General features: G+C 50.9%; 5 protein-coding genes and 1 non-coding gene across 6 annotated transcripts; 4 read left to right on the top strand and 2 right to left on the bottom strand.

Annotated features, from left to right (window-relative positions):
- Positions 1-2,977: 2,977 nt before the first annotated feature.
- Positions 2,978-6,333, top strand: INS49_005883 (uncharacterized protein; the record flags this gene model as incomplete). Its single annotated transcript, XM_043166659.1, has 5 exons — positions 2,978-3,418; positions 3,545-3,821; positions 3,901-4,438; positions 4,495-4,977; positions 5,022-6,333. The coding sequence occupies 5 exons, from the start codon at positions 2,978-2,980 to the stop codon at positions 6,331-6,333; spliced, it is 3,051 nt and encodes a 1,016-aa protein (XP_043027803.1).
- Positions 6,334-8,099: 1,766 nt separating this feature from the next.
- On the top strand, positions 8,100-9,861 carry INS49_005882 (uncharacterized protein; the record flags this gene model as incomplete). The annotated part of the gene is made up of 3 exons (XM_043166658.1): positions 8,100-8,139; positions 8,205-8,375; positions 8,462-9,861. 3 exons carry the CDS (start codon positions 8,100-8,102, stop codon positions 9,859-9,861), a joined length of 1,611 nt encoding a protein of 536 aa, XP_043027802.1.
- A 1,619-nt stretch (positions 9,862-11,480) lies between these two features.
- On the bottom strand, positions 11,481-13,405 carry INS49_005881 (uncharacterized protein; the record flags this gene model as incomplete). The annotated part of the gene is made up of 3 exons (XM_043166657.1): positions 11,481-11,685; positions 11,759-11,780; positions 12,115-13,405. The coding sequence occupies 3 exons, from the start codon at positions 13,403-13,405 to the stop codon at positions 11,481-11,483; spliced, it is 1,518 nt and encodes a 505-aa protein (XP_043027801.1).
- A 4,814-nt stretch (positions 13,406-18,219) lies between these two features.
- INS49_005880 (uncharacterized protein) lies at positions 18,220-19,784 on the top strand (the record flags this gene model as incomplete). The annotated part of the gene is made up of 5 exons (XM_043166656.1): positions 18,220-18,459; positions 18,524-18,560; positions 18,616-18,683; positions 18,732-19,102; positions 19,163-19,784. 5 exons carry the CDS (start codon positions 18,220-18,222, stop codon positions 19,782-19,784), a joined length of 1,338 nt encoding a protein of 445 aa, XP_043027800.1.
- Positions 19,785-24,151: 4,367 nt separating this feature from the next.
- Positions 24,152-24,238, top strand: INS49_005879. Its single transcript has one exon. It is a non-coding gene; the product is annotated as a tRNA-Gln (tRNA).
- A 1,118-nt stretch (positions 24,239-25,356) lies between these two features.
- INS49_005878 (uncharacterized protein) lies at positions 25,357-26,208 on the bottom strand (the record flags this gene model as incomplete). The annotated part of the gene is made up of 1 exon (XM_043166655.1): positions 25,357-26,208. The coding sequence occupies one exon, from the start codon at positions 26,206-26,208 to the stop codon at positions 25,357-25,359; it is 852 nt and encodes a 283-aa protein (XP_043027799.1).
- Between the last annotated feature and the right edge of the window lie 1,594 nt (positions 26,209-27,802).

Genomic DNA, 27,802 nt, shown 5'->3' with positions numbered 1-27,802 from the left:
GGATTGGTCAATTACTGTTTGTGCAGAGTGACAGAAGTAGTGCCCTTCATCCCAAGGGCTTGAGAATGACAAGCACGATGACCAATTACCGATACGTCCCACAGCCCGACGAGTGACTGGTTAAGCGCTGTACTTTCGAGGCGTCACCAAAGGAGTGTGTTCCTGGCCTGGGCGACACACTCGATAATCTTTAGACTAGTAAAGACCCGGCATCACCAAAAAGTCAGAGTGGTGAGGCAGATGAGCTTGAACCGGTCCATAATCACTACTAATTGCGTGTTTGGTTTACGCCAAAAATATATCAATCGTCTACATAGACATAGAAATGATTGAGACGCTCCAGTATTCTCTTTAAGTCTATGAATGAGGTGTGTCTACTAGGCGTCCATCAGTCACCTCCGTCTGTCTCCCACCTCCCCCTATATTTATATCTCTGTGTGTGTGTGTGTGCGCTTGTTAGTGCTCGCGGATATTGACAGCCTCGGAGGGCGAAGATCTACTGTTCAAGCATGCGTGGCTGTGATCCATTATACTGATTGGAAGGTGTTGCAAGCCGTGCCTCCGGCAGGGACTTGCTGGTTCCACATGTATGACTGACGAGGGAGGGTGAGATAGCAGCATGGGTGAAGTACTCGAGAGGCACGCGGAAGGCCCGGCCAGTCTGGGGCTGAGGACGAGCTCGCAGTGGCAGGCGACAGCAACATTATCGCCGACATGCACTTGCATCTGGATGCTCGTCATTGGAGGTACAGTGTTCACACCTTGCCCATTCGACGCTGTGAGCGAGGCTGTGGCTGCAGTACAACCGGCGCGTTGCCCAAGCAATCGACGTGTGGCTTGGCATAAAGACAAATTTGAGTCGACGGTCACACATGGCAGTTTGGGTGTGTTGCATCGGGTGGTCGGTCCATCACATTTGAAGAATTGCGGTGAGAACTGACGCGGTGGCAGGGCGAGTGGCATGCCATGGCATGACATGACTCTCCTTGGTGAGTAGAACCAGCACATGTGTGTAGGATTGCATGGACAGGTACAAGAGACAACTGCGTAGAGAGATTTGATACGCCTCATGCCAGATGCTGTGGATATTCTGGCTTGTGCTAGATGCAGTGTGTGCGCTCTGGTTGTCGACTGTCCGACTACACAAGCGCCTTCTATTTCCATGTGCATTTCTACAGCCCCAGAAGCGGCCTCAAGGCGAGCCCAGGGGCCGGCCCACAGCCGAGCCGCGAGAGGAGCGGCCTGGCAAGGATACTTTGGCCGTTGGGTCGGCAAGATGACGGAGGGATGGTCAACAAGACTTGACTCGGGCGTACGAGGCGAATGGATCAAAGCCTGCAGCAAGCCTGCAGGTTGATGCACCTTTTGATGATGGTTCGTGTCGTGCACCCAGGGTAAGCAATAAATCGAGTCGGGTTGAGCAAGAGAAAGGCGACGAATGATGATGCGATCCTTCTGCTGCAGTGGTCTGGTTTAGGCGTCTTCCTCGGTGGCCCTCAGCCGGCCCGCAGCCGGCCCTGCCGGATTTAGAACGCCGTGGGGGAGGCTACATCCTGCGATGGTCGCTGTCGCCCTGTGGATACTGACCTCGCCCCAGAAATCAAGGGTCCTCCTGTAGGTACTGTGCCATTCGTTGTTTTCATCAGCACGAAATGCACCTGCGGGTTACAGGTGTTCTGTATGGCAGAGACATGCGCACTTTCTACACTTTCTACCTAGGTACATCATTGATGGCTGCGACACAGTTTGGTTGAGTGTGGCTGCTGACTGGCTGTCCCTGCCCTTGTAGCAGCCAACCAGTGATTGACTTGACTGACTGACTGGATTTGGTCGACCTGAGCTTACCTTACATCAGTGCTCTTGTCTGATCCCCCTTTGCCCCGCCCTGGCCTCTGTCCTTGGCCTTCAGTGTTTGACCGTTTCCGTTAATATAGATATGGATTCCGTACATCGTCGCCTCGTTCTCTTCCCCAGTGCCTTGTGCTGCATTCTATTCTCGCGGGTCCTTCCATATCATGTCCCCTAAATGCCACCACTAGGCTCTGAGCCGCCCCGCCCACGGCCAACGGCTCCAATCCCAAGTCTCGGCTCCATTGCAGCTGCAACCATTCCTGCCGCAAGTGGCACACCAGCCAGGCCTGCCGGGGTGTATTTTTTCCAGGGACCTTTACAGGTACCTGATCTGCAATGCAGCCATCTCCAGGGTCCATTTTCTCGCCTGAGTGGACAGCAGCCATGCGTATGTCCCGGTCAAGATGCTACAATCTCAGTCATGTACCAACCACACCCGTCACGTTGCTTCCAGACACGCCCGGATACTCTGCAATCTATGGTGCAACATCTTTCAGCCCATGCCTCATTCTCTCCGCACCTGCATCTGCGTGACTATCTCACTGCCTGACTGACTAATTGACCGTCGCCTGCCGACGTGCTTGGTGCCCATCGACGTTTGCCTTACCATAGGTCAGGGGCGGGGCCTGGCCGCCCGGCCTTCTCTGTCACCTCTATTTATACAACCATCCAGCTAGCCACTTGCTTACGCGCCGCGTGCCATTGTAGGAATTCATCAAGCTCATACTTATCGGCCCCAGTAATGGACCTTAGGAGTAAACGGTGCTTCATACCACCCTCCTCCGTTGATTTCAGCCCCATATGCGTGTTTCGCCTTATCTGACGACCGCTTTGTATCATTAAAAACCATCTCACGACTGTAGCATTTTCTTCCCATCGCCAACCTGGGTCTGATGAATTTCTTGACAGCCGAAATTTTCCTCTACTGCATATAGAATCCGGATCGGCTTTTCATTCTCTTTTCTTCAACTTAAGCGTTATCGTTGTCTTGCTATTTGTCGGGAAACAACCACATCGAGTCTCTACGCCGCTGGAAAGCTGCCGAGACTCACAATCGTCATCACCACGCTATAGACTCCTTATCGACAACAAAACTTCATTGGTCTTGCCGTACAAAAACTCTACAATGGGCAGGAAGAACAATTTCGACAATATGTCCTCCTCGGATTCGGATTCCGAGTCCTCCTCCACGCCTTCGCCCCGCCGCAATCGTCGTGAGCGGCGATCCCACAAGAGGACGCCCAGTTCCGCAGCTCGACAGCTTCAGGCTCCCGCACTGCAGGCCGCCGCCGGAGGTGCTTCGGAAGACAAGAAAAAAAAGTCAAAAGTTCCACCACAGGAGAGCATAGACGAGATCTGGGAGAAGTTCTCGCAAAAGAAATTCAGTAAAGCCTTGGCAGTGCTTCCCTTCTCTCCCGCTCCGGCGTCGACCGCCACCGAGCGTGGTAATGAGCTTCTATGCGCCGGATATGAGCGTGCCGCCGAGGAGTGCAGACGCAGAGTGCGCAAGATCATTGCAGAATGCAGGAGGATCAACAGCCGGTATCGCGACCCAGGTTGGGACATCGTAAGTACACGCGCAATCAGCCACTGGATGCGTAAACAACGGACGACGCCCCTCAGTCGTCCGAGGTTCTGCGCCTGCACCAAAATCCCACGTGTTCAAGCCGTAGCTGACACATCTTCATCATAGGATTGGGACTTTAAATGGGAAAAGGGCCACTGCTTGAACAGCCTCGGGTCAACCAAGTTCGACATCTGTTCTTCCAACCTCGTAAATCCTGCGGCGAACATACCAAAGGCCGTCAAGCGCGTACACGAAATCTTCAAGAAGCCTACTTTTATGGAGAGCGTGCTCCCCGGCGACATCAAACAAGGTAACCTTGGCAACTGCTGGCTCATCGCAAGCTTGACAGGCTTGGCGAACGTACAAGATGCGATCAAGCGTATTTGCGTGGAATATGACACCAGTAAGTGCCTTTCCCGGTTCATGCCCCATCGCCCCATTTGGAGGGTTGCAAATGTTGACACCTGCCTCTCACCCCACAGAGATAGGAATCTATGGCTTCGTCTTTCACCGTGATGGCGAGTGGATTTACTCCATCATAGACGACAAGCTCTTCCTCAAGTCACCATGCTGGGACTCGCCGTCCATGCAGCGCGTCCTGCTGAAGCAGATTGACCGAGAGGATGTCGAAAGTGTCTACCGCGAGACTTACCAGACCGGATCGAAGGCGCTTTTCTTCGGTCAGAACAAGGAGCAGAACGAGACATGGGTCCCGCTTCTGGAAAAGGCCTACGCAAAGGCACACGGCGACTACGCTTGTCTTGCCGGAGGCTGGATTGGTGAGGCACTGGAGGACTTGTCCGGCGGCGTCACCACCGAGCTTCTCGCCAGTGACATTTTCGACACAGATGCCTTCTGGGAAAACGAGATTAGCAAGGTCAACCAGGAATTTCTCTTTGGCTGCTCTACTGGTTTGCTTGATGGTGGCTATGGTGAACGAGATGGTATCTCTGAGGGCCATGCTTATGTTCTTATGGAAGCGAGAACACTCAAGGACGGAACACGCCTCTGCAAGCTCAGGTAAGTATTGCTTTGTAGTGGTACAGCTTCATGCGGTATCGCTGACATCCTCGCAGGAACCCATGGGGCCAAGTCAAGAAGGGCAACTGGGAGGGCGCCTGGTCCGATGGATCCAAAGAGTGGACCACGGAGGTGAAGCAAGAACTTGACCACACCTTCGGCAGCGATTCGACCTTTTGGATCTCCTACGACGACCTCCTGCACAAGTATCAGCACTTTGACCGCACTCGTCTGTTTCGGGACCCAGACTGGCGATCGTGTCAGCGCTGGGCCGGGGTCGAAGTCCCCTGGAAGCCACAGTACAACGAGAAATTCCACATCAAGCTGACCAGAGAATCTCCGATTGTTCTCGTTCTCTCCCAGCTGGATATACGGTACTTCCGTGGCTTACAGGGCCAGTACAACTTCCGCCTCCAATTCCGACTGCATGAGGAGGGCAGCCCCGGGGCAGAAGACTACATAGTCCGCAGCCATGGCAACTACCTCATGGACCGCAGCGTCTCGGTCGGCTGCCGAGCATGCTTCCCGGGAATTACGTGGTATTCATCTCCGTCATCGGCGAGCGTGACAACGACATCTGTAGCACGGAGGAAGTCATCAAACGCGAGTGCAAGGACCGCACGGAGAACGAGAAGCTCGCCCAGGTCGGCGAGGCGTACGATCTCGCCCATGCCAAGGCCTCCAAGCACCTGAAAAAGCTGGGCGAGGTCCGAAACAAGGCAGAGGGAACGAAGGCCAGCGAGTCTCGGAGAAAAGAGCGGAGGAAGAACTGGGAGAGAAGGCAGGCCGGGCGAGATGTCAAGGCGAAGCAAGCAAAGAAGAACGAGGAAAAGAAGAAAAAGCTGAAAGCCGAGAAGAAGGCCAAGGCTGAAGCTGAGAAGAAGGCGGCAGAAGAGAAAGCTGCAAAGCAGGCTGCCGAAAAGAAAAAGCTGGAGGAGGAAATAGCAGCGACCAAAGCTGCAGAACAGAGGCTCGCGGAGCAAGCGAAGCGCGCCCAGGCGGAAGCCATGGAGGCTGACAACGCTTCGGTTGCCTCAAGCTCGTCCAGCTCGGGCACAGCACAGTACACGCCCCAGGATAGCCCGAGGATTGAGCCTGCCCAGCCTGTGCCAAATGGACAAGACAAGGTCGAGATTCCCCGAGCCACCAGCACTGCCACTGCTGCTCCAAGCTCATATTCAAGCAAGCCTTCTGTTGCGGGAGAACAGTCGCAGGCTACCTCTGGAAACAAGCCAATGGAGCTCAAGATATCCTGCTGCTCCTGCAGCCACGAGACCAAGAAGGCGCCCGAGGCGGCGGCCGACTCGGACGGCTACTCCTCGGACTCGCCCGTGGAGGATTATGAGAACCTCTACGACCCGGACGACACAACCAGCGCCCTGTTATCGCCCTCCCCAACCACACCCACGTCCAAGGCCAAGGACACCAAGTCTGAGGATGAAGACGCGGACACGCCCGACCCGTGGAACGCCATCGCCGTTGTCGGTTTCAGGGTATACTCCAAGGACAAGGACTTGGAACTGCGCGTCATCATGGAGGGCGGGCTCCTGGAACAAGACGGGATGGGCACCCTCGGCGAGGCCGATCTTGACAACGGGGTTGCCAATGCCGGTGGCCAGCGCGGGAAGCAGGAGGAAGGCAGTGGAGGCAAGGACCCCATGACACCCGACGGGGCCCGGGGAGATGAGCCTGCGAAGGGCAAGGTCGCGGACAACGGCGGCGGTGACAAGAAAGAAGCTGATGGAGATGAGGAAGGCGACGATTCGTCTGTTGATGGGGACCGTGTGGCTCACTACCGGACCATCATCGAGAGGAAGACGAGCGAGTACGGCCGTGTGGTGGAAGATAAGGGCGAGGGCGACAGTGGCTCAGTTGAGCCTGTCGACAAAGCCTGAGTCTCTGAAGATATGGGCAAGAATGACAGGCACATGATGACGACAGATTCTACCAACGACTCTTCTTGTAGTTTTTAGAAGTTGAATTGATTTTGAGAAGAACAACGTCGATTGATATTAGACTTTTGCAGTGACACGGAATAGCGGGACTGAAACCACGCCTTGACGACTTTGAGATTGAAGCCTTGGGCTACACCATCGTGAACTTTTCAAGGTTTTGTCTATCATCAGACGACAGTAATGTCTTCGTTAGACCATGAGCCCAAGGTTCCGTGTTTGGGCTGGTCGCTGCGCCGCGTATGAGGTAGTCATTGTTGTGGGGCGTAGTGGGTTACATTCGCTTTTCCAGGGGTACAGGTATAAAGCCCACCACATGGCCGTTGCTTTAGACATTGTCCGCTCAGAATCCAATCCACACTTTTCTCTTAATCTATGCAGTATCTGCTGGACTTATTTCTCAAGAATCTTCTCGACTGTGCACTGTACGCCCCCTCCTATTCCTCTTATTTCTTCTCTCGCGCTGGAGCGCCCTCCATCTCTCGTAAAAGAGATCAGCAGAACGTGCACTCTATTCCATATGGGTGGCCCGTTTTCATCACCTAATCAGATACTCCGCTTTGCAGACAAGTGTATTCTGGAACACTAGCACGTCGATCACCGCTAATCACGAGGTCCATACGCAAAAGGACACGGATTTCACTTCAACTATCTTACACTTCTGGCGTCTTTATACCCTCAAGAGCCCCAGGCCACCCTGTTCGAGCTTTTTCAGGTTTTGGCTTAGTCTCTTCAGATACAATGAGCGTCACAAAATTTTCCCACGGCCAAAGTTGCCCCGACTTAGCTGGAGAGGCTCGTTCGTCCATTTGGGGGGGGGGGGGGGGGAATCTGGTTCCTCGTCGTTGTGATACATTGATTTGACGCCTGATTTTAGGGTGTCCTAACAAGCCCATCGCACTTCCAAGTGCTCTATCATTCATCTGCCCTCATATTCTGGTGAGAGAGGAAGTTTGGATGATCCAGGCCCTGCGATTCCGAGACGCAATTTTCACAGAGCACAGCTACAGCCTCCAGAAGATTCGTCTTTGTTACACCGGCTGCAACCATAATCTGAAGCTGCGGGTAATAGCGGGTTCCTCGGATTGTTGAATTGAAGGTCGGGCGCAGACAAAGGCACCGTGAGGCCATGCTGTATCGACAGTTCCGCAGCACCGTTTCCGGAAAGCACATTTGAGGTGGCCACAAAGGAGGAACCCCGGTCAAGGAGAAGTATAATTCATGACTGACCCAGTATCGCGACGACCCCGGCATTGTATGTCCCAAAGTACTGTGTGATGGAAGCTGCCGGGAGTATCTCCGATTTGTGCCCACCTTTGTAGAAAACGCTCCGAAATCCCCAAAGAGCTCGCTCTGTGACGCTCGACAAAATGTAGGATTCTGTCCCCCGGCTTCAATTTTTTGGCTGCCTTTGCCTATCTGACATGTGCATTACAGGTGCATCCTTATTAAACGTTATTACCAAGCATGCAGCCATGATCTCGAGAGGATTGTCCGTTGCGTAGGTCTACCATCCTAAGCTCCGGAGGGGGGCACAGGGTCATTGGCAGCTTGGCGACATGTTGCCTGTTATCATTGGGCTCCGGGGCATGCATCTGGTTGAGCAGAAACTAACAAAGTATTAAAACAGGCCTTGCCATTCTATTGGAAACAGGGTCGGGTAGATTCGAACCCAGATCAACCGTTTTTTGGCTGCTTCGACTGTCTCGATGAGTTTCAAGAAGAGTACTCGATTGCCTGCTCGGAATGGTGCGTCGCGATGAGGAATGAACTGGGCCCCGTCACAAATCTTACACACGTCTGCTGACTTGAAGGCAATTCACACAGCACGGGCGACGGCAGCGTCCACAGCAATGCAGACCTTGTATCGCGAAGCTACGTCAAAGAAGGCAGCCAGAACGCAGCAGCCTATGAATTGGCAAAGCAAAATTATCACCGATACCTTTCTGGGTTCCTGGTGTGGTATGTGTACCACAGAAGAAATCGTAAGTGTGCATCTGCCCTAGCCGCAGGGCCTGGTGGAGTACAAGCGGCCGAAAATACGTGTTTGCTAACGCACGCCCGGCTTTAGTATATCGGGTGCAGGAGATGACGTCCCGAGAATTAGCTGCCCGAGGCGTCTGGAATTTCGACGCGGACGTATACAAATTGATGATGGATGCATACGCACCCCTCTTGTGGGGTCCTCCAGGCTACTTGGGCCCGGTGCTTAAGTCCATCATGGAAAAGACTCTCGCTGAGCTTAAATGCCGGCTCAATAAGGATCACATACCTCAGGACCGCTTCGGACAGTGGCAAGAGAAAGAAACCCACCTGGCTGAGCATCGTCCGTTCCTCAACAATGTCACGACGTCCCTTAAGAGAGCCATCTCCAATGGTACTCTAGATGACATGTCGAATGATCTGAATGTTCTATTCGACTCTGTTGAGGGTAATGACATGGATGAAAATGGCGATTCGGAGGAATACAATAACCAGACCTTTATTGACGAGATGGGCACCTACGACGAGATCATGGATTATCTCGGATCCGACAACATTCGAGGCCCTACGAAGCCGGACGGACTTCCGTACGAAATATTGGAATTTGTCCCGCAGATGCCCGGAACCAACTTCAACTCTCGTATCGACCGACTTAGAATGGATTTGATAACTGAGGAAACACAGTGCGAGATCATAGCCCCCAAAGGCGACGACTCAATCCTCGGAGGGCGTAACCTCCAAGAATACTTGAGGAATGAGCAGTTTATCAAGGAGACGCTGGAATTCATCTTCGAGTTGCTGGCCCTCGACCCGGGGCTCTCGAGGACCCGCATGCTCGACATTGGGAAATTGTTCCACTCCCTCCTCCTGGAGCCCTGGTATTTTAATCATGGACACGGGGACAGGCAGGCTGGCGAGTCCGCCGAGGAAAACGAGCAGTTCAACATGGAGCTCCGAGGGGCCGTCATAGATCTGGACAACGTGACGTTTAGAATGCGACTTCACGAGAATGGTTTCGCCAGCAAGTGGTGGGGCGAAAACTGCTTCCACGTTGTGATCGACAACCCGAATGTTGTCAGACCTGGAACAATCGACCACGTCCATTCCTCAGCTTGGAACCACTGGAGCCGCTTCTACAGCAATTGGCTCCAGATACTCGCCAACGTCGAGCTGAGCCATTCGAAGCTGACCCAGGAGCAACTGGACGCCGAGGACAATAAATCCTGCCCCATATGCATGGAGGACTACGTGGTCGGCAATCCGAACAGCTGTGCGGTCTGGATTGAATGCGGAAACAACCATACATTGTGTAAAAAGTGCTACACACAGCTCAGCCTCACGCCGACGAGGCCCTACAACGAGTTGATGACGACCAGGTACTGCCCACAATGCCGACAAGAGTTGCAATATGAAGAAGACATGAATGATCTCACGGACGGTCTCAACTTGATGCCCTCGCTCAACACCGACTTTCCGTATCACAACTAGCCGAGCAAGCTTGATGTTGATGGAGTGGGCAATGATACAGCTTGGGGCTTCGAAGATCTAGTAGAGGGGAGTTGAGTGCACTCTCTCAAATCGTGCAATGTACTTTCTTTTGTTTCCCCACAACCATGCAGTGCTGCGAGTCTAAACTCTGAGGGAACGTACTGCTTGTGCCAATGCTATACATATATGTCCTGAGCACATATCAGACATTGGTATCCTTGAGACTACAAACATGGCCACGTGTGCAATATTTGCAACCCGTTTGGCTGCCATGAATAACTTGAATATCATTGTGCACGGCAAATTTGGCAAATACCTAGGTGGCATTGGTCGCGCAAAGACACACTTCATATGACATCAATCGATTGCTCTTGCAGGATGTCAAATCCAGCTACATTCCATGAAGTATTCCTACGTCCAAAATTACAAAGTTACATATTATCTGATCTGCATGATCTCAGTCTTTACGGTCATTGTTGCCAGGACGCACAGTTTTGTATTCGACGAATGCCCCACTCCGAGTAACCCTTCTCGACCCAACGTTGTCAACAACCCTCTAAGGGAATGTGGAGCCTCTGTTCCGATGCTTGGTGTCGAACAAAACATGCCGTCTCCCCACATGCGCTGGAAGCGTTGAATCATGATTACGGTCACTCGCGTGATCTTTCTCACGCCCACTTCCCTGGCCACCACATCCTGGAGACTGTGCCTCAACAACCCAAATAAATTCCCGTGCATTGGCAATAGTACTCCGCAGCACCTGATTTGGCCCGACAACAAATGCGTTGTGGTCAAAGGGGGGAGCCTCCCGAGGTGCAGCGACTGTGGCTGAGTCGCGCAGGTGCGCACTATTGATATGTATTAAGATTCGATTCTCGCCGAGTCATTACCTGTCCGGGCCGGACTTGGAGCGGTCAAAGATATCAATTTCGGGTGCCAGGCTTGCCTCGTGCCCTCCCCCATCACCTGGGGCTGTTGGCCATCTAGCCTCATCCCAGATCTCTGGGATAAACATTGAATCTCCCCCAAGAACCCCCCCCCCCCCCCAAAGAGACACCACGCGTTTACTCCTAGCAATAACCCCGAGGTCACCCTGTTTGTGCGCTGCCCACTCCAACCATGAACCGGGACCTTTTTCACCTCGATAGATAGTACCCATCCCACACACCTAAAGTAAGGAAGCCTCGCCCCCCCTGGGGGATGGAAACAAAATACACACAAAAATTGTAAGAGTGCGATAACAGCCGGGAACCCCTATCCCCAATTCCGCGCGCCCAAATCCCTCATGATAAAGATGTCATTATATCAGTTTATTGCCGGCGTGGCCGATGAATGGTTTCGGACAGGGTGGAGCGGCCCCACCCGTACCCACGCTTCCCTGACACTTGTGCCAAGAGACATGTCATGGCAGCCCGTCTCGGCTTTTCTCCACGGGGAAAGGAAAAATCCGCCGTCAAATCTTGTTCAGGAACGGGGGACCGGGGGAGGGGGGAGGGGAGTCAGTCGTTCGCCCCCAGGGTGCCAAGCGGATCCCCCTCAGCGAAGAAAAAAAAAAAATGGCCAGGGGATGGTTTTGGAAACGGTGGGTTCCTTCCTCCTTCCTTCTCCTCTTCATACTGTCACTGGCAGACGCTGCAAGAGTCTTTCGCAGCACCGTGGAATTTCGCAACCGGTGGTATCATCCGCTCCATCGTGAATGAGTCGTGCCATCGTCGATGTTTTGCTTGGCTGGCCTCAATGCCCTGCTTTCCAGGGAATGCCCAGTGTCCTCCCCTCCCAGCCTCTGCGTCTTGCTTGCATGCGAGCCAGTCAAGTCGTTCGAGACTGCATTGCAGTCATGATCATGTGTTGAGATTTGTGTTACTTCGCCATGCCTGGCACGTGTCTTGAGGCATACTCTTTAGACACCTTGGATTCTGCTTTTGATTTGGCGCTGGTCAGCATCGTGTCGGGTTTCTATATCGGGAAACAGTTCACGTGACGGGCGGCTCCTGCTGGAACTTGGTGCGTGGTTCGGAGCACCAGAAGTGGGGATGGCGTGAAGTGATGTACGTGTGCGTGTCGAAATGATTGCCCGGAACGGACCACCGGAAGGACCCGTCGGCCTGGCCGATCGGCGTGCCACCACGATCACGATGGAGATCACGATGGGGACAAGATCCGTGGGTAGATCTCGCGGGAAAATGGGGAAAGAGGCGCCCACAGCGCAGAGAGGAGAGGGAGAAGTGAGAGGGCTGTGTGTGTGGAACTTACCTAGACTGGTAGGCGACGACAAGGGCGTGCCGTTGCTGGGGGTCAGATACCCACACACCGAGTCGAGCTTCATCTCGCCGACGCTGTACAGCTCGCACTTGACGCGCTTGCTGTCGACGCCCAGGTCGATGAGCTGCTGCATCATGGTCTTCATGAAGACCTCGGGCCCGCAGATGTAGTACTCGGTGCCGCTGTGGCCGAGGTGCAGCAGCGAGGCCGACACCTTTGGCAGGTCGATGCGGCTGTTGTAGTCGTACGTGACGCCCTGGATGTCGCCCCTCTGGCAGACCGTCTTGAAGATGGTGGTGTTGAGGTTGGGGCAGCGGCGCTTGAGCACCGTCAGGCGCGTGTTGAAGGGCACGTCCTCGCGGCAGCCGTGGATCCACGAGATGTGCCGCGTGGGCTGCTCCTCGGTGACGGCGTTGAGGATCGAGACGAGGGGGCCGACGCCGCCCCCTGCCGAGATCAGCACGATGGGCACGCTGCTGGGCACTGTGGTGTCGAGGAAGAAGTCGCCGGACGGGTGGCTGCACTCGATGTCGTCGCCCGTCTTGACGCGGTCGATGAGGATGTTGGAGAGCATGCCCGGGTCGTGGTATGCCGTGTGGGCCTTGGCCCTCTTGACTGTGATGCGGTAGTAGTCGCCGCCCCGTGGCGAGTCCGACATGGAGTACTGTCTTGTCTGGTAGTAGCCGATCTCAGGCACGAACAGCCTGATGCTGATGTACTGGCCCGGCAGGAACTTGGGCAGCTGCATGCCGTCCTTGGGCACGAGGTAGAAGCTGAAGAGGTCGTCCGACTCGCAGACCTTGCGGTCCAGCCTGAACTTGCGCCACGACCCCCACTTGTATCTTTCAAAGTCCTTGTAGATGATCTTCTCCCTGCCAATCATCATATTCGAGAGGATCCGGTAGGCCTTGAGCCAGGCGGCCTTTGTGTCCGGGGTCAGGGCCGGGCCCATGACATCCTCAAAGGTCTCGATGAGCAGGCCGCCGAGGATCTCATAGTGTTCAGGTTTTATGCCGAGGGTGCAGTGCTTGTTGCAGATTCGCTCGAGCTTCGGGATGAGCTCCGAGATGTTGTTGACGCTGCTTGCGAAGCGCAGGATGACGACGGTCAGTGCCCTTGCCAGGCGGCCGTCCTTGAGGTGGATGACATTGAGGGTGTTGTTGAGCTCGGGATGCCTCTTGACGAGGGTGCTGTAGACGATGTCTGAGACGGACTCGCCGTGCTCCTTGAGGAAGGGTATGGTCCCCTTGACCAGCTGGGCCTCCTTATATGTCAACGCCATGGCTTTTCTCCTGTTGCTAGTGTAGTGCCAGCCTCCGGGTGGCCGTGGACTGGACCGTGGACTGGGACTGGACCGGGGCAGATGTCGGGGATGGTGGAGGAAAGTGGGAAAGAGAAACGGACTAATGCAGATGTGAAGATTTAGGATAGAGATTTGGCATGTTCTGGTTTATATCGTACGATTACACGTAGATTAGAAAACGTGGGAGCCACGTTGTAACCCACGCCCGCGGGCGATGCTTGTGCTTGTCAGCCCGGATGTAATGCTACCCCTGGACCCCCTATTCAGCGCGAAAGAGGTGACCGCCTCCCCCGGCCTGTGTTCCTGTCCCCCCGTCCCGTCCAATCCTCCTCCTCCTCCTCCTCCTCCTCCTCCTCCCTTCAACCCCGTCCCCTCGACGGCATGGCATCTCATCTCTGATCATCTCTTTTTTCTTTTCCTTGTTGCAATGTACTGTACCTTCTCTACGTACTACTCGCTCCCACCCCCTTCAGCTCAAATTACTTTTCCTGGCTCAATGCGTCTTTTGCGTGGCGTGGGGCTGCTGCCAGTCATGTCCGCCCATCTGAACGCGTACCGGCCCTGTTCCAGGTATGTTCGGGGAATTCTGACCGCGCACAGCCGAGGATGTCCCTGGAGGCGGAATGAATGATTGAATTTGTGGTGGCAGTGCGGCCCAGTCAGTCGCTCAATCAGTCAGTCCGTCTGGGCCAAAAAGCCGTTGGAAAATGGACCCTTGCCTGTCACAACATGACGTCGGGGCTTGGGGTGGATCCCTTTCGGAAACGAGGTCCTCTGCCCGGAGCATTGGGTTGCTTGAGGCCCAGCTCTGCCGCAAGCGAGTGTTACTTTGCACCTGAAGCGAGTGGCACTTTGGCGTCCAACGGGGTGCGATTGAAGCAAGACCATGCGACAGGTCATTTAAACATGCTTTGACCACCAGCCCCTCTCGATGCACACGTGGACGGAGGCTTGAAGCATTGACCTCTGTTGTGCGTGTGCATGTGTGCATGTGTGTGGACGTGTGTGTTTGTCTGTCTGAACGCATGCGTCTCTCTCTGTCCCTCTCTCCCTCGCCCCTCCCGCACACGACCAAAAAAAAAGAGGAGCGGGATTGACAGGCCCTCTCTCTTGGGTTCCCACTCCTCCCTTGTGAAACCGCGAGCCCGTCAATCCGTCTCCACGAGGATCGTCTTGACGACCACTGGGATGCAGGGTATTTGGTGGAATTCAGGAGCTGCTTGTCTCCATTGCCGCCGCTCCACAAGTGTCTGCAGATTACCGGGTTGACGTCCCATGCGAGTCATACAGACGCGCTGTCGGACGGGGTCGCTGCATTCTCCGCGTACCTCGTAGGGATCAGATCTGGAGTACCACTTGCACTTTACACTTTCGGTCCGGCTTTGGACCTGGTTCTGCCGGGTCGCTTTGATTTTTTTTTTATGATTTTTTTTTTTCTTGTTGTCCTTTCTCTTGTTCTGCCCTACAGTACGGCTGCTGCCCTCCGACGATCAACGGAGATGGCGGTCTTCGTGTTTGCCCTCGCTGTTACTGGCCGAGTCATTTTTTCCTTGGTGACATGAAGAGCCGCAAATCCGCAAGTCCCCCAGAATTCTTGAGACTTGGACACACCTTGGCCGGCCTTTCCGGCTCAACGGTGGCCATCCGCTAAGATTGCGACGAGAGTACAGGATAGTTTGTACTTGGGCAGGCCCTGCAGCTTCAAGGTTTGGGGCCATTTGTTCCTTCAGCGTGGCGTCGCGCACCGTGCCGAAGCGCCATCTCTTTGATTGACCCGGACGCTTGTCTCCTGCTGCCGGTCTCGAAGCTTGAGACGAATGCAGCGAAACGAGAGCCCTGAGCTCGACTCCTGCAGGCTATCAACCAAGCTCAGGCGCTACACATGCAGCGCACAGCGGTGTCTGGCCAACCACGTCAAGCACAGAGGGCTGTCGACGGGGATGACCAATCGAGCCAAGAAAGATCAACCTTGAGCCTCAGGGATGCCGGGTGCGGCTCCCTTGCCGAACCGAGATCTTCCCACCGAGGCACTCCCTTTAACGCGGCAGCTGCGCGGTACTCCTCTGTCCGGCAGCGCAGTTTTGAGAAGGTGGTGTGCCCGCTGGTGCCCAGTGCCTGGCTGCAGAGGTGCTGGAAATCACGGGGCGTTCCCCATTTCCGCCCCTCCCAGCCCAGTTCAGCCCTCCCACTCCCACGTCCCGTTCCCCATACGCATCAGACTATATAAGCGTGGCCGCACAACGGTTGGCCCCAGGGGCTCCGCGGCTCTGGGGTGCCGTGTGCTCCGGGCGAAGGAGGGGCGGGGCACACGGGATTTCCAAGCCGGAGGCTGAACAATAATTGCAGCGACAAAACGTCAGCGAATCTTCCGCCATATTGTTATTGATCCCATTTTTCCCCTCTCTGGAGGTCTGACCGTCCGAGCGGTCGACGCTCAAGCTCAGAACCTTGGGGAAAACCGCCGAACTACTGGTCCCCACGCCAAAATGTACCAAGTACTTGTACACAATCATTTGCCCCACTCGCCAGGCACACGCATGCGAGATCTCTCCCGGGTTCGTTACTAGTCACTTTGAGCATCGTGATTGGATTTTGGCTCCAACACCGGTCTTCACTGCGGTGCGGCCCAATCTTGGCGCTAGGTGCGCATGCACCCTGAAAATCAACACGTATCGTGAAGCCGTTGTGTCTGTCTGTTTCTGTCTTCAGAGAGGTGACCGAGATTTGCCACAAATCATCCCAAGCAGTGATGTGATTGAACAATCAATGCTGTAATGCTATCAGGCTCACCGAGCCATCACACTGGAGCTGAGGACTGCCAAAAACTCGCTTTTTTTCTTCGTCCTCAGTCAGCTGTGGAGACTGGTTGGTCACCTCGGCTATTGCATGGTAACGCTCACACTCGGAAGCGGCCAGCATGCTTCCTATGCTGCCGAAGTCAAAGAGCCAGAGCACGGTGCTGCTCCTTGAGAGCGATCCTGAGTGGTTGTTCAGCAGTTGAAAATTCTCTGAATCGCTTTCACAGCTTTTAGCCGACACCCCCGGCTCCACATCTTGACCCACGAAACTGGCAGACGTATAGCGAGCATAGGTGCGATGTCCGAGCGATATGGTTGGTTCCACTATCTCATCACATGACATTTGACCTCAACATTTGGGGGGGGGGGCAGCTCCGACCGTATTTATTCTTGGATTAACCCCCATTATGGAGACTGACTGACCCCACGCAGCAGGGCCGGCAGTTGTGAGAGTCAAGCTTTGGTCAGCGAGACTCGTGTTGCCCGACCATGCTTCACTGCACAGGACAATTATTCGTTTAGCCTGCTGTAGATTCGCGAAACTCGCTACCAGATGAACTTGGGCCTAATTTGTCAGCTCGTGGCCTGCAGATTTCAAGGGAACCGCGCACCTCAGAATAGCAACTGATCTCGGTGCGAGAGACGTGCTCCGAGGTGTGATCCCGTAAGGGAGCCGAGCCTTATCCTCCCCAGCTGAATACGATGACGTTACAACATATACCACAGCACAAGACTGCTGCCCAACGAAGCCCGTCTGGACTAGCCGGCACCTGTCAAAACATGGAATGAAACCTGATGCCATACTATATGGCAACTCATAAGTAGATCCGGTGATCGGCCCTGATTGCTTGTATATCGCCATGCTGGGGACTTCTTGAGACGAGCACACGATCCGTCACGATCCCCCGATGCTCACATGTGCCGGAATGCCGTGTGCTCCTCAACGCTGGCACGTCCCTTGGGTATCCACAAACTTTGGAGTCCCTGTGAAGAATTCTTCTTATGAAGCGCCTGTATGTCTGTGCTGCACACCACGAGAGGTGGAATTGTACCCGTGTTATCAGGTTGCGTTGGGTTTAGCATGACGCATGGGCCATTGTCCTGCGAGGGGACTCTCATCCATACTTCTCCTCCAATGTTCTATACTAATAGGATCTTCCATAGAAAGTTTCAACTTGATCCTACTCCGCTGCATCGGTGAGAAAAGACTGGCTTTGCTCACCATCCCCCTCTCAAACGTCCGCTTTTCTACACTATGAATACGACGCCGATCGTCCAATGCGGACGCCGATCAATGCCCGATCGATCAAGCTCTGTAAACCTTAATCGTGGAGGCTTTTGCTGTGTCCCGCAAGTGCATCCCTAAAAACCATGCTCCCCTCCAAGGTTTGCCCGCCGAACGTCAAGCCGTCCCCTCCCGGGGACGTCATCTCCTGAGTCTGTGCGGATGAACAGACGGGATGCGTGCTCGCGGCATGCCCACAAGTCAGCGCTGACTTGGGCGTGGGCGAACAGGAGCATCCCTAACGCATCTCGCTTCCGCTGCGACTTGTCTTCACACGTCCGCGGGCGGAGATTTGTAATCCCACTCGAGGGCACTGCCATGTGTCGGCCGAGGACGTGGCAGAGTGGGTGCTCCGTCATCGCCGAAGTACTCCGTACTGCGTACAGCAACATGACTACCCCATGCTTGGCCCCTTGCCTGGCACTCCCGACCTATTCCCTGCATCTTTCGTAGCTCATGTCATGATCAATGCACATTCTATCTTGGGCGCTGGTTTACAAAAGGAACTGGCACCGAATAACTGGGGCCCGGTGACGGCTTTGGGTTCACATCGACTTCACGATCAAAGTACTAGTTGACGGTTCTGCTCGCTGCTCGGAGCCCGCAAGTATTATTTCATCTCACGGATGCGCCCTGCAGCGCTAATTGGCCGAGGAGAAGAAGAAGAAAGAAGAAGACTTCGCTCTATTGTTCCGTGAGACGATGGCGATATGACGTCCACGAAACAGCCCGACCTGCCAGCGGCGAGTGGCCTCACTGGTCTCACCACCGATCTGCCAACGCCAGGCGAATATCCAGACCTCGATGCCCAGACGCAGAGGCCGGCCATAATCACTATCGCGGTCGTTCTTGTGGTCTTTTCAGCAACCTTGGTCCTCCTCCGGCTACACACGCGCTACAGGCTGATCAAAGCCGCGGGGTTGGACGACATATCGATAGCAGTCGCTCAAGTATGTCTTGGACTCGGCCGAAGACCTCACGTCCTGGGAAAGTAACTGACGCTATCGTCTCCAGGTATTATCCGTCGGCCTCTCAATTATCACAATACTGCGTGAGTACTTGGTCTACCCGGCCCGCATTCACTTTAAAACTAACCATGCATTCAGAGGCGGTATTTGGCCTAGGATTACACATATGGATGGTGCCAATAAGTGATCGCACCAAACAACTACAGGTAGGATCGTCCATTCATTTGCGATACCATCTGCTGACCCGCCTCAAGCTGTTGCTTGCCAACGAGATCATGTTCAATGTGTCCAAGACGGTCGCCAAGATTTCTTTACTACTTCAGTACCGTCGAATCTTCAGAGGCACCCACACAGCCGCCCTCTGTCGTTGGCTGATGGCCTTCGTACCAGTCTGGTGCATCGTCTCAATCTTCCTCGTTTCATTTGCATGCACGCCCATGGCACAGCTGAACACGAACCTTGAAGATATATGTCTGCCAAGCCTCACCATCTGGCTGCTTACGACCTCAGTCAGTCTTGTCACGGACTTTGCAGTAGTCGTCCTGCCCATACCTGCCACATGGGCGCTTCAGCTGGATAGGAGGCAGCGGACTGTTCTGATTGTTTTATTCGGTGTTGGGTTTTGGTAAGTACCTGTTCATCCCGATGCTATCGCCTCTCTCATGTCTAATCTCATACTTCGCAGCACTGGTGTCGTCGCGTTCGTACGAATATTTACACTCAAGACGACTCTGCTCAACCTGGACACATCCTGGAACGAAGCTCCAATCACATATCTTGGCGTCATCGAAGTCAACGTCGCCATCGCATGTGCCTGTGTCATCACATTGCGTCCCCTACTCGCCACGTGGTTCCCTACCGTGTTCAAGAGCTCATACGGGAACATGGACCGCTACTTCGCGCCCGAGAACAACAACGCCTACTTCGGGACGAAGAAGTCGTCGCGGGACACCGGCTCGCAGATCGCGCCCTCGGTCGAGATATACGGCCTAGCCGACCTGGAGGTGGCTCAGGTTGTTGGGATTACAAGCAGCCAGGAGGAGCTGACGAGCCCGGCATACTTCGAGCCCGCGCACCTCGCAAGCCACCGAAACACCCTACAGGCTGCCAACCCTCCTGCACAGCGCGCGCCTTCACGGGTCATCACCGGCGGCCCCTCCCCAGCAGGAAAGCTGCAAAACCCCCACGACATCATGGTCACGACCGAGACGACGGTCAAGGTGGAGACGATAGACGAGGGCAGCAGGCTCAGGCGGGACCACCAGAGTTGGCTCACCGAGTCGTCTCACGGGGGCGACGAGCGCTGATTGTCACGGATATACTGGTAGCGAATGTACGTATGCCCAGGTTTTTTCCCCGGTATCATTGGCAGGAAATGGCGGCTTGCCTGCGTCGAGGCTCAAGGAGCGACCTCTTCTGCGCTTAGAGAGATACCCAGATGAGCTTTTTTGTTAGCGTCTGCAGGGTCCCGAACGTACGACCGAAGGAGCGAACGGTTTGGTTTGCGCATGGGGGTAATTGTAATATCAGACGGATGGCCCGCGCAGGATCTAGTCCACCAGTGCAGGGCGCCTAGTCAACGCTAACATGACCGGTGTGAGGCACACCTCGGTGTATTGCATTGATTACCATTTTCCAATTTCCAATCGCACCTCCCGTCCGCTGCAGCGAGTGCGACGAGGTCCGTACTGGCCACTTATTGGGGCATCTGATGCGTGCCAGGGTTCCAAAAAAGCAAGGCCCTGCGACCGTGTTAACAGGCATTATTATGCTCTCGTGGGGCGGTCCGAATGTGTTACATCTACACCCCAACCCCTGAATTTTTTAAATTAAGTGACTTTTAAGGCGTTGGCGAAGAGTCCCCTATGTAGATTTTAATGAATTGCATGGCGTTCTCGGTCTTAGCGGTTAATGCATATTAATAATATCAATACCGGCTTATAAGGTAAAAAGATTGGTATTTAAAGGTTATTTAATTATAGCGTTATATATTGATAAACCCCCTATTTGCTATAATTACGGCCTTTAGCCATTTCAACATGCTTAAATAAAGGCGTTGCAGCATATTAAAGGGGATTACTTCCCAAGCTAAATTAACTACTACCTATAAATTTTTGCCCATAAGCCGTATTAAGTATCTTTCAATCCACTTCTTTATCCACGCTTAAATATGCTTAATAGGGTTGAGATTTGGCAAATAAGGTGGCTAATTAGCAATATAGGCTTTATAAAAGTACTATGCCATATACGCCTTTATTAACTTTAAGGCGTGTACTAAGGCGTTGTTTTGCTAAATTATAAAGAAAGGGTTTAATCGCCAAAAGGCTTTAAGCAATAATAATACCCTTTATTAATATAAGAGTAAGTTAATCTTTCCCTAAGACTTTTCCTAAATTAGGCACAATTCCTTCTTTTCCCTAGCAAAATAAGCCCAAAATATCTACCCATTGGATTTAAATTAAGTAAAGGCAAACTCTTAAATATCCTCCTTAGGGCTAATAGTTCTAAATTACCAATTAAAGCATAAATTATTTATTTACGTTTTATTAAATTAAATCCAAGCTAATTAATTAAAGAGCAGAAGGTATAATTATTGCAAAGCAAATTAAAGATAAGCCTGCTTTATTTTAAGTATAAGTAGCAAGCTAAAAGGCTAAATTATATATTAAAAGCTAGCTATTTTTATAGCATTATATAATGCCTTATAATTATAAGGGAATAATAATGGATTAACATTATGCAATATTGCATATATTAGCAGTCTTTTTATCTTTCTTAATATGTTAATTATATTATAAAGAAGAGTAATAATATCATTAAGTATGTTAAAGGAATGCCTATGGTGCTTATAAGGTTTGGTAATAAGGAGGGCATATTGCATTTAGGCTAGGGTTAACCCTATATACTAAGTAATAGCAATAAGGTTTTAATTAGCTTTTTCGCATAAGGTATATATAATGCTTCTCTTAATAATCATAATATTAGCAGCATGTTAATAGGGGCATGGCATGGTATATATAGCATTAAGTAATCTGCTTAGTTTAATTATTTCTACCTTAAGCAAAACTTTATTATTAAGAATTATAATAGGGTTTTCTTAAGATAAGTTAAGCTATAGAAAAGAGGGTAATTAAGATATATTATAAGGGATGATTAAGGCATTTTAAAGGGCAACATGGCGCTTAAAAGCTTATTAGGAACATTAAAGTTAGGTATATAAAAAGGCAGGTTTATTAAATATAAATAAGCTTAAGGGAACCTAAGCAAAATAGCTAAATTAATATAAAATTATATAAGAAAATAAGCTTAAGAGCAATTAGCAAACTAAGGGGCGCTATAATGTAAAAGCTGGCAAGGGCATTAACGCTATTAATATAGCCATAAACTGCCTTATAATCTTCTTAATTAATTACTTATTAATATTATTACCGTTATTATTAAAATTATTAAAATTATTAGGAAAAGCATTAATACTATAATGAATAATATTAATAAAGAAAGAAAGGGCTGGTAGGGTTGCTAGGTTGATCCCGCTAATAGTAAAAAGGATTTAAAGTAAAGTATATATTATTATAATAATATAATTATGCAAAAAGGAATGGGTAATTATAAAATGGGTTTAAAATGCAAAAGGAGCTTAATTTAGGTATATTTTTAACCTTACCTTTATTATAAAGCCTTTCCCTTCTTATAAATAGCGATGGCAATGATAAGGGTATTGCTAATTAGCTTTTAAGAGCCCTTAAGAGCCCTTAAGAGTTTTTTTTAACTATTTAATTAAAAGGGTAATTAATAAAGATTTTGCATTAATTGCTAATTCTTAAAGGAGTATTATAAAGTTGCTAGGCATTATGGCAATAAGTTAATTAAAATTTAATGGCTAAAGGGTAATATAATGATAAAAAGGGGCTAATTTAGTGCATAGTTACTAATTTAAGGTAATAAAAAGGGCTTATTTACTTATTTATTACTTTTTCTTAAGTTTTTTAATTGTAAGGATATCATGCCACTTACTATTACGGCTTTTAACCTATTTATTGCCATTTAGCCGCAGCTAATAACGATTTTAAGAGCATTTTTCTTATATATAAGCTTACTAAGAGAGTTATCCCTATAATTAAAAGGCAATTAAGAAAAGTTTTTTAATACCTAGAAAGTTAAATATGTAATTAAGAGTTTTATATTAGTAATAAATCTAAGTTAAACTTGCAACCTTAAACTTTTAATAAGGATTTAAGTAAAGGGCTGGCTAACCATAAGATTTATTAAATTTAAAGCTAATCTGCCCTATTATTAATTATAAGCACTAGCTAATTAAAAGAGTTAAAAGGGTTACTTAGCAAAAAACTACTTAAAAAAACGTAATGCTTATTAATTCTTATTAAAAAAAGATAATAACAAGGGTAAATAAAGGCAATAATTATAGATATTAATGCAAAATAGTGAAATAATGATGCATTGTGATATTATGCAATGTAATTGCTATTTATTACGTAATAAAGGGTATATAAGTTAATTAAGTGCTTTGCAGCTTATAGCTGCAAGGCTTAGGTGCTATAATTATCGCCCTTAACCTTTGGATTATAGGGGGGAAGGGGGGGTTAATAGCCAAAACTTACCCAGGGCTTAAGGGCATAAGAAAATGCCTTAACGGGGCAGTTAGCCCTCTAAATGCGTTTAGAAGAGTAAAAATAAAGAATTCTAATTAATCAAAATAGCGTTATATCGTTAGTGGGGGTAGTATTAACATGGATAAAAATTAAGGATGTGCACTGTACATGCATGCATGGCTGCCGACATATTAGTTCCCCTTTCCCTGCCCGGGGTGTGGTGTTTGTCCCATTGGGCACTTGCCTCCCAGCGCAGCGATTAGTGCGAACGGCATTAGCAAGACCTGTTGCTCTGTCCCTGCTCAGCCAGCCTCCATAACATCGTCTCTTGTCGCGCTCTTTACCGATACGGTAACACCGACATGTGGCGTGTGAAAGGCTTGCATTGGTGAGGAGGGGGTTGCAGCTGCCCATCACAGAAGTGAATGCGAATTAGGCATGCCTATATCCCGGGAGGTTGCCGCGAGCTATCGGGCCAGGCCTGGCCGCAGCTGTGTTGACGTTGCATGTGAGGGTGGCGATCAGCGGGGGTTCGAAGCTTTGCATCAACAAGCTACTAAAGGCAAGAAAAGTCTATTTGGGCCAGACGGAAGGACTCCCTTATTAGCTTCTGGCCACACATCATCCACCAGCTTGCATCACCCCGCAGAGTGGGTGAGTTGATCTTGATTTAGCCGTGACAGAGTTTTGCCCTCGTGGACGTGCACGAGCTCACTCCCTGGCATCTGCCCTGTGGTCAGCCCTCACTAAAGGTACCAAGTACATGATTCTATTCCACACTAGGCGGCAGTCGTTTTTTTGATGCCCAGAGGCTGGCGTACACCGCTGGGAGCAGGTCGTGCACGGTCAAGAGATTCTCCTCACCGAGGCCGGTGCCGGAATAGACAGTGTTGAACCAATCATAGTCATCGTCTTTTTTCAACAACAACTACCACTATTTAGCTACAAATTTTTGTTCGCCTCCCTCAAGTGTCACCTTTCTACTAAGGTATGTGACGGAGCTTAGCTGTTCTGTCTTAGGTATATCCAGTGCAAAATCGGCTGCATCCTTAATTCACACCAAGGGTTCTATAGTGTAGATGGTTATCACATCGGATTCTGACTTCACAATCATTATTCCGGGAACTTGAGTTCGAGTCTCAATAGAACCTACTTTTTGTGGACTTTCCCTTTTGCTTTTTCGCGTCTCTGATACTTGCATGAGCTTTATATGTTGTTCCGCGGTGGATGTAATTATTTTTCATTTTTTCCCGGCTCGTCCGGGACTACTTGAAAACAAACAAGACTCGCGCAATAGTTGAGCCTCCAGCAGCACATCCCGGGCTGTCTATACGCAAAACAAGCGGCCCAGTTAAGATCTAGAACTGGGCTACTCGGAATTTTGTAAGCAGCTCCTTCCATTGCATCACGCTCCACCAAAAAAAGCCTGGCCTAACCCTGCGGCGTCGTTGATGTTCCGAAGGCTGGCCGGGGATTCCGAACAATCCTTGCCCTGCCTCACTCTGCAGGCGGGCCTGGCAGCTGTCTTCCCAGAGAACCGGGACAACTGCCACGGATCCATTAATGGAGGTCTGCATGCGGGTCCGGTCGTTGGGTCTAGATCCGGAGAAGCCTATTTCAACCTCATGCCATCGACGTCGTCGTTGTTGTTGGTCTTTTTCTTCTTACTGCTCCGCCTGCTCGTCCTCGCGGTCCTGGGAAGGAGGTGAGATAGAAATGGTGTGCTGTACAGAGCTCTATCATGATCTATTCAATCCGGACCTAAGTGAGACGTATTCGCTCTCGATTGGTGCGTGAAAATGTGAACCAATGACTATTAAACGGATGTGAACTTGTTCATGCGAGCCTAAGCACTATGGTCACTACATCCGATCTTCTATAGATTTTTGATCAGAATCCTCGTTCTCAAAATTTATATGAATACGGCTTGCGGATCACGCATGATTCACGAAATGAGGACGGTAATTGGCAAGTCTTGTCTCCCATACTGGAATTTGCTAGATGATAGGTTTGCTACCAGGCCTCAAGTGCTCTTCAACAAGAGACACTTGGGCAAGCGCTCGTCCACTTTTGTTCTTGAATTTTACGCCACTACGTGAGTACATACCCTCCCGTCTTCGTCTTTCTATCCACGAGTTCTGTCCATCGCGCCAGGACGCCTCTATTTACTTCAGAGGGATCGGCAGATCGGTGTGCCAACACTATTCTATTTTGTGTTTGGGGGGGGGGGGGGGCTGGGTGCCCGTTTTCACAATCTCTTCGCTATTTATCAAAATTCCAGCTGATGCTCAGGAGCAGTACTATTGTAACCATCGTTCAGATTCCGTATGATAACCCAGAGGATCTTCCTTATACCCTCCTCCTCCTTGTCGTCTTTCCGCTTATCTTTCTCAACAGACCTCATCTCTTTCTCGTATTCTTTTCGCACTTTATGCCTTTCCTTCTCCACCTTTCTCAGTTCGGAGTCCAATTTCTTCCCTTTCTTCTTTCTTTCTTTGAAAAGTTCACGTGTCTTCTTGTCAAGTTCATATTGCGCTTTCTTTGAGTCCTTGTCGTAGTCTTCGTGAGCCTTATTTCGATCTTTGAGCAACTTCTTCTCCTCTTTACCCCGTTGCCTCTCGCTTGCCTTGGCATGCAGCTTGCTCCATATATTATCTGGCGCATTCACTTCTGGCAGTGGGGAGACGTCCAGAGGTTGAATCCACGGTACCATGACCTCAATCCGCCTCTGCTGCACACTGACCGGTTCTGCCTCGCAGCCTTCCGTTTCCACGATTGGTGCGAGTAAGCTAAGGTTCTTCTCCGCTTTACCCGAAGCATTCAGGATTGGCATTCCCGTCAATTTTGCCACTGCATCGAGCCTTGCCACTCCCACTTTCAGGCCATGAGGAGCGAAAAGAGTCTCGTTCGCGTTTCGGAGAAGTATCTCCGTCTGACCTTTGCTCATGGCGTACGTAGATAGATTTGCGGCGGCGTTGACCGCGCCACCGACTATTTGGGCTGTATGGAGGGGGACAAAAGACACTAGACTCCTCGCCAGCCCAAGGACTTGCACTGGTGGTGAGGCAACCGAGACACGGTTTAGTTTGTCGAGGAATTCGAGGAAAGTGTCTTGGGACATATTGTATGTTGCCAGAACTGAAGGGTATGCTCGCAAAAAAGGAGAGCCAAGTTTGTGCGAAGGGGCTGGTATTGCGATTGGTTTAAGAAGGCCCCTCGGCTGTTCTTCCATAATGAGGCCATGTGACTGCGATGCCGGAGATATAAGCTGTTCTGGCTGCTGCGAGACTCGAGACGGCTGGTGTGGTCGATCCTGAAAGTTGGATTCCATTGTGACGAACAGTACACGAAGTTTTGAGAAGGAGTGTATTACTTGTGCAATAGCGACCTGTTTAATCGTACGTAAATTAGTGGTCGTGGAGATAGTGCGTGCGATGGTAAATTGATAGAATTTGTTGCATCTTTCGCCCTCTTAGCCATCATGTGTATAAGTATCTCATTCTGCGCAGATCTTGCGCGTGTTTGGGTTCGCGCCCACAGCCTCAGCACATCATATAGACTATACGGAACATTTCTAGCATGGCCAAATTATCACTTCATTGTTCTAGTGCTGCATAGCATAGATCCGGCCATGATAAGTGCGTAAGACGTCTGTGGCGAAGCGGGTGGAGGTGCGCACTAAATCCATATCCGTTCTCGCGTCAATGACAATATCCTTGCGCTTCGTCAAACAAGCTTGCCGAAAGCTTGTGTTCCAAACGCTAGTGTTACGAAAAAGTTACCATGCATGGGCTCCATCGACGTGTTTTTAGGAAGGTCTGAGTTCGTCTGTGTGGAGGAAACGCTGTAGTGATCAATCAGGAGACTGGAAAGCGCTCCCTTAAACAATTAGGAGACGCTCCTGCTATTGCAATCTACCTTCATCGAGAAGCCTCAATTAGTAATCATTAATTTCAACATTAGATATCGGTCAGGAGGAGACACCCGAGAACCTATCGCCGGCTCCTCCTTTGTACCCATCAGACTCTCTTCCCAGCCCGGCGCCCGCCCTCGACGGGACAGCCAACTCCCAGGATCACGCGCCAGTGGTGGAAAAGAGTAAGTATTACTTTCAAGATTACACGCGATATTGGACAATCTATTACAATAGACAGGCATATAATTGACCAGATGTCTCCACTATAGATGCCTACACAGGTAGCCTCGTACTTCTGGGTTGCCATGGGATATCCCGCCTCCGACTTTTGGGCGGAACGTCACATTAACTAAGTCTGTTGACGACGTGTCTGCTATGGTCCAGACATTATGAAAGCGGATGTATAGCAACCGCAGGGACGCCGAATGCGCACTTCATTTAGTGTTGGCGCGAATATATACTAGGCCGCCAGTCTACTGAGATCGAAATTCTAATAACGACTAGGCTTGTAACCATTAAATTCGATATAGAGCTGGTAGGATGGACAGAACTCGATGGCTTAACTTCAGCTCGGGCGGTTGAGAGTGATGCTCGATACTTTGGATCTGGACTATGCCTCCTGGTCGAGACATGGTAATCAGATGGGAGCGCATCGCCCGAGTATAAGTCGCAGCGATACAGGTGTGCGTATTTTAAAGGACGTCATGAAAATACTGGGACAAAACAATGGGAGTTAAGTCAGCCAGTCAAGATGCAAAGTAATTTGTCAAAAGACTGCAGAATGTAGAAGTAGATATCC

The sequence above is a fragment of the Diaporthe citri genome (genome assembly GCF_014595645.1).
Source record: "Diaporthe citri strain NFHF-8-4 chromosome Unknown scaffold_2, whole genome shotgun sequence".
Classification (NCBI taxonomy): Eukaryota; Fungi; Ascomycota; class Sordariomycetes; order Diaporthales; family Diaporthaceae; genus Diaporthe; species Diaporthe citri.
Note: the sequence above shows the minus strand (reverse complement) of the source record. Positions and strands in the feature narration are given on the sequence as shown.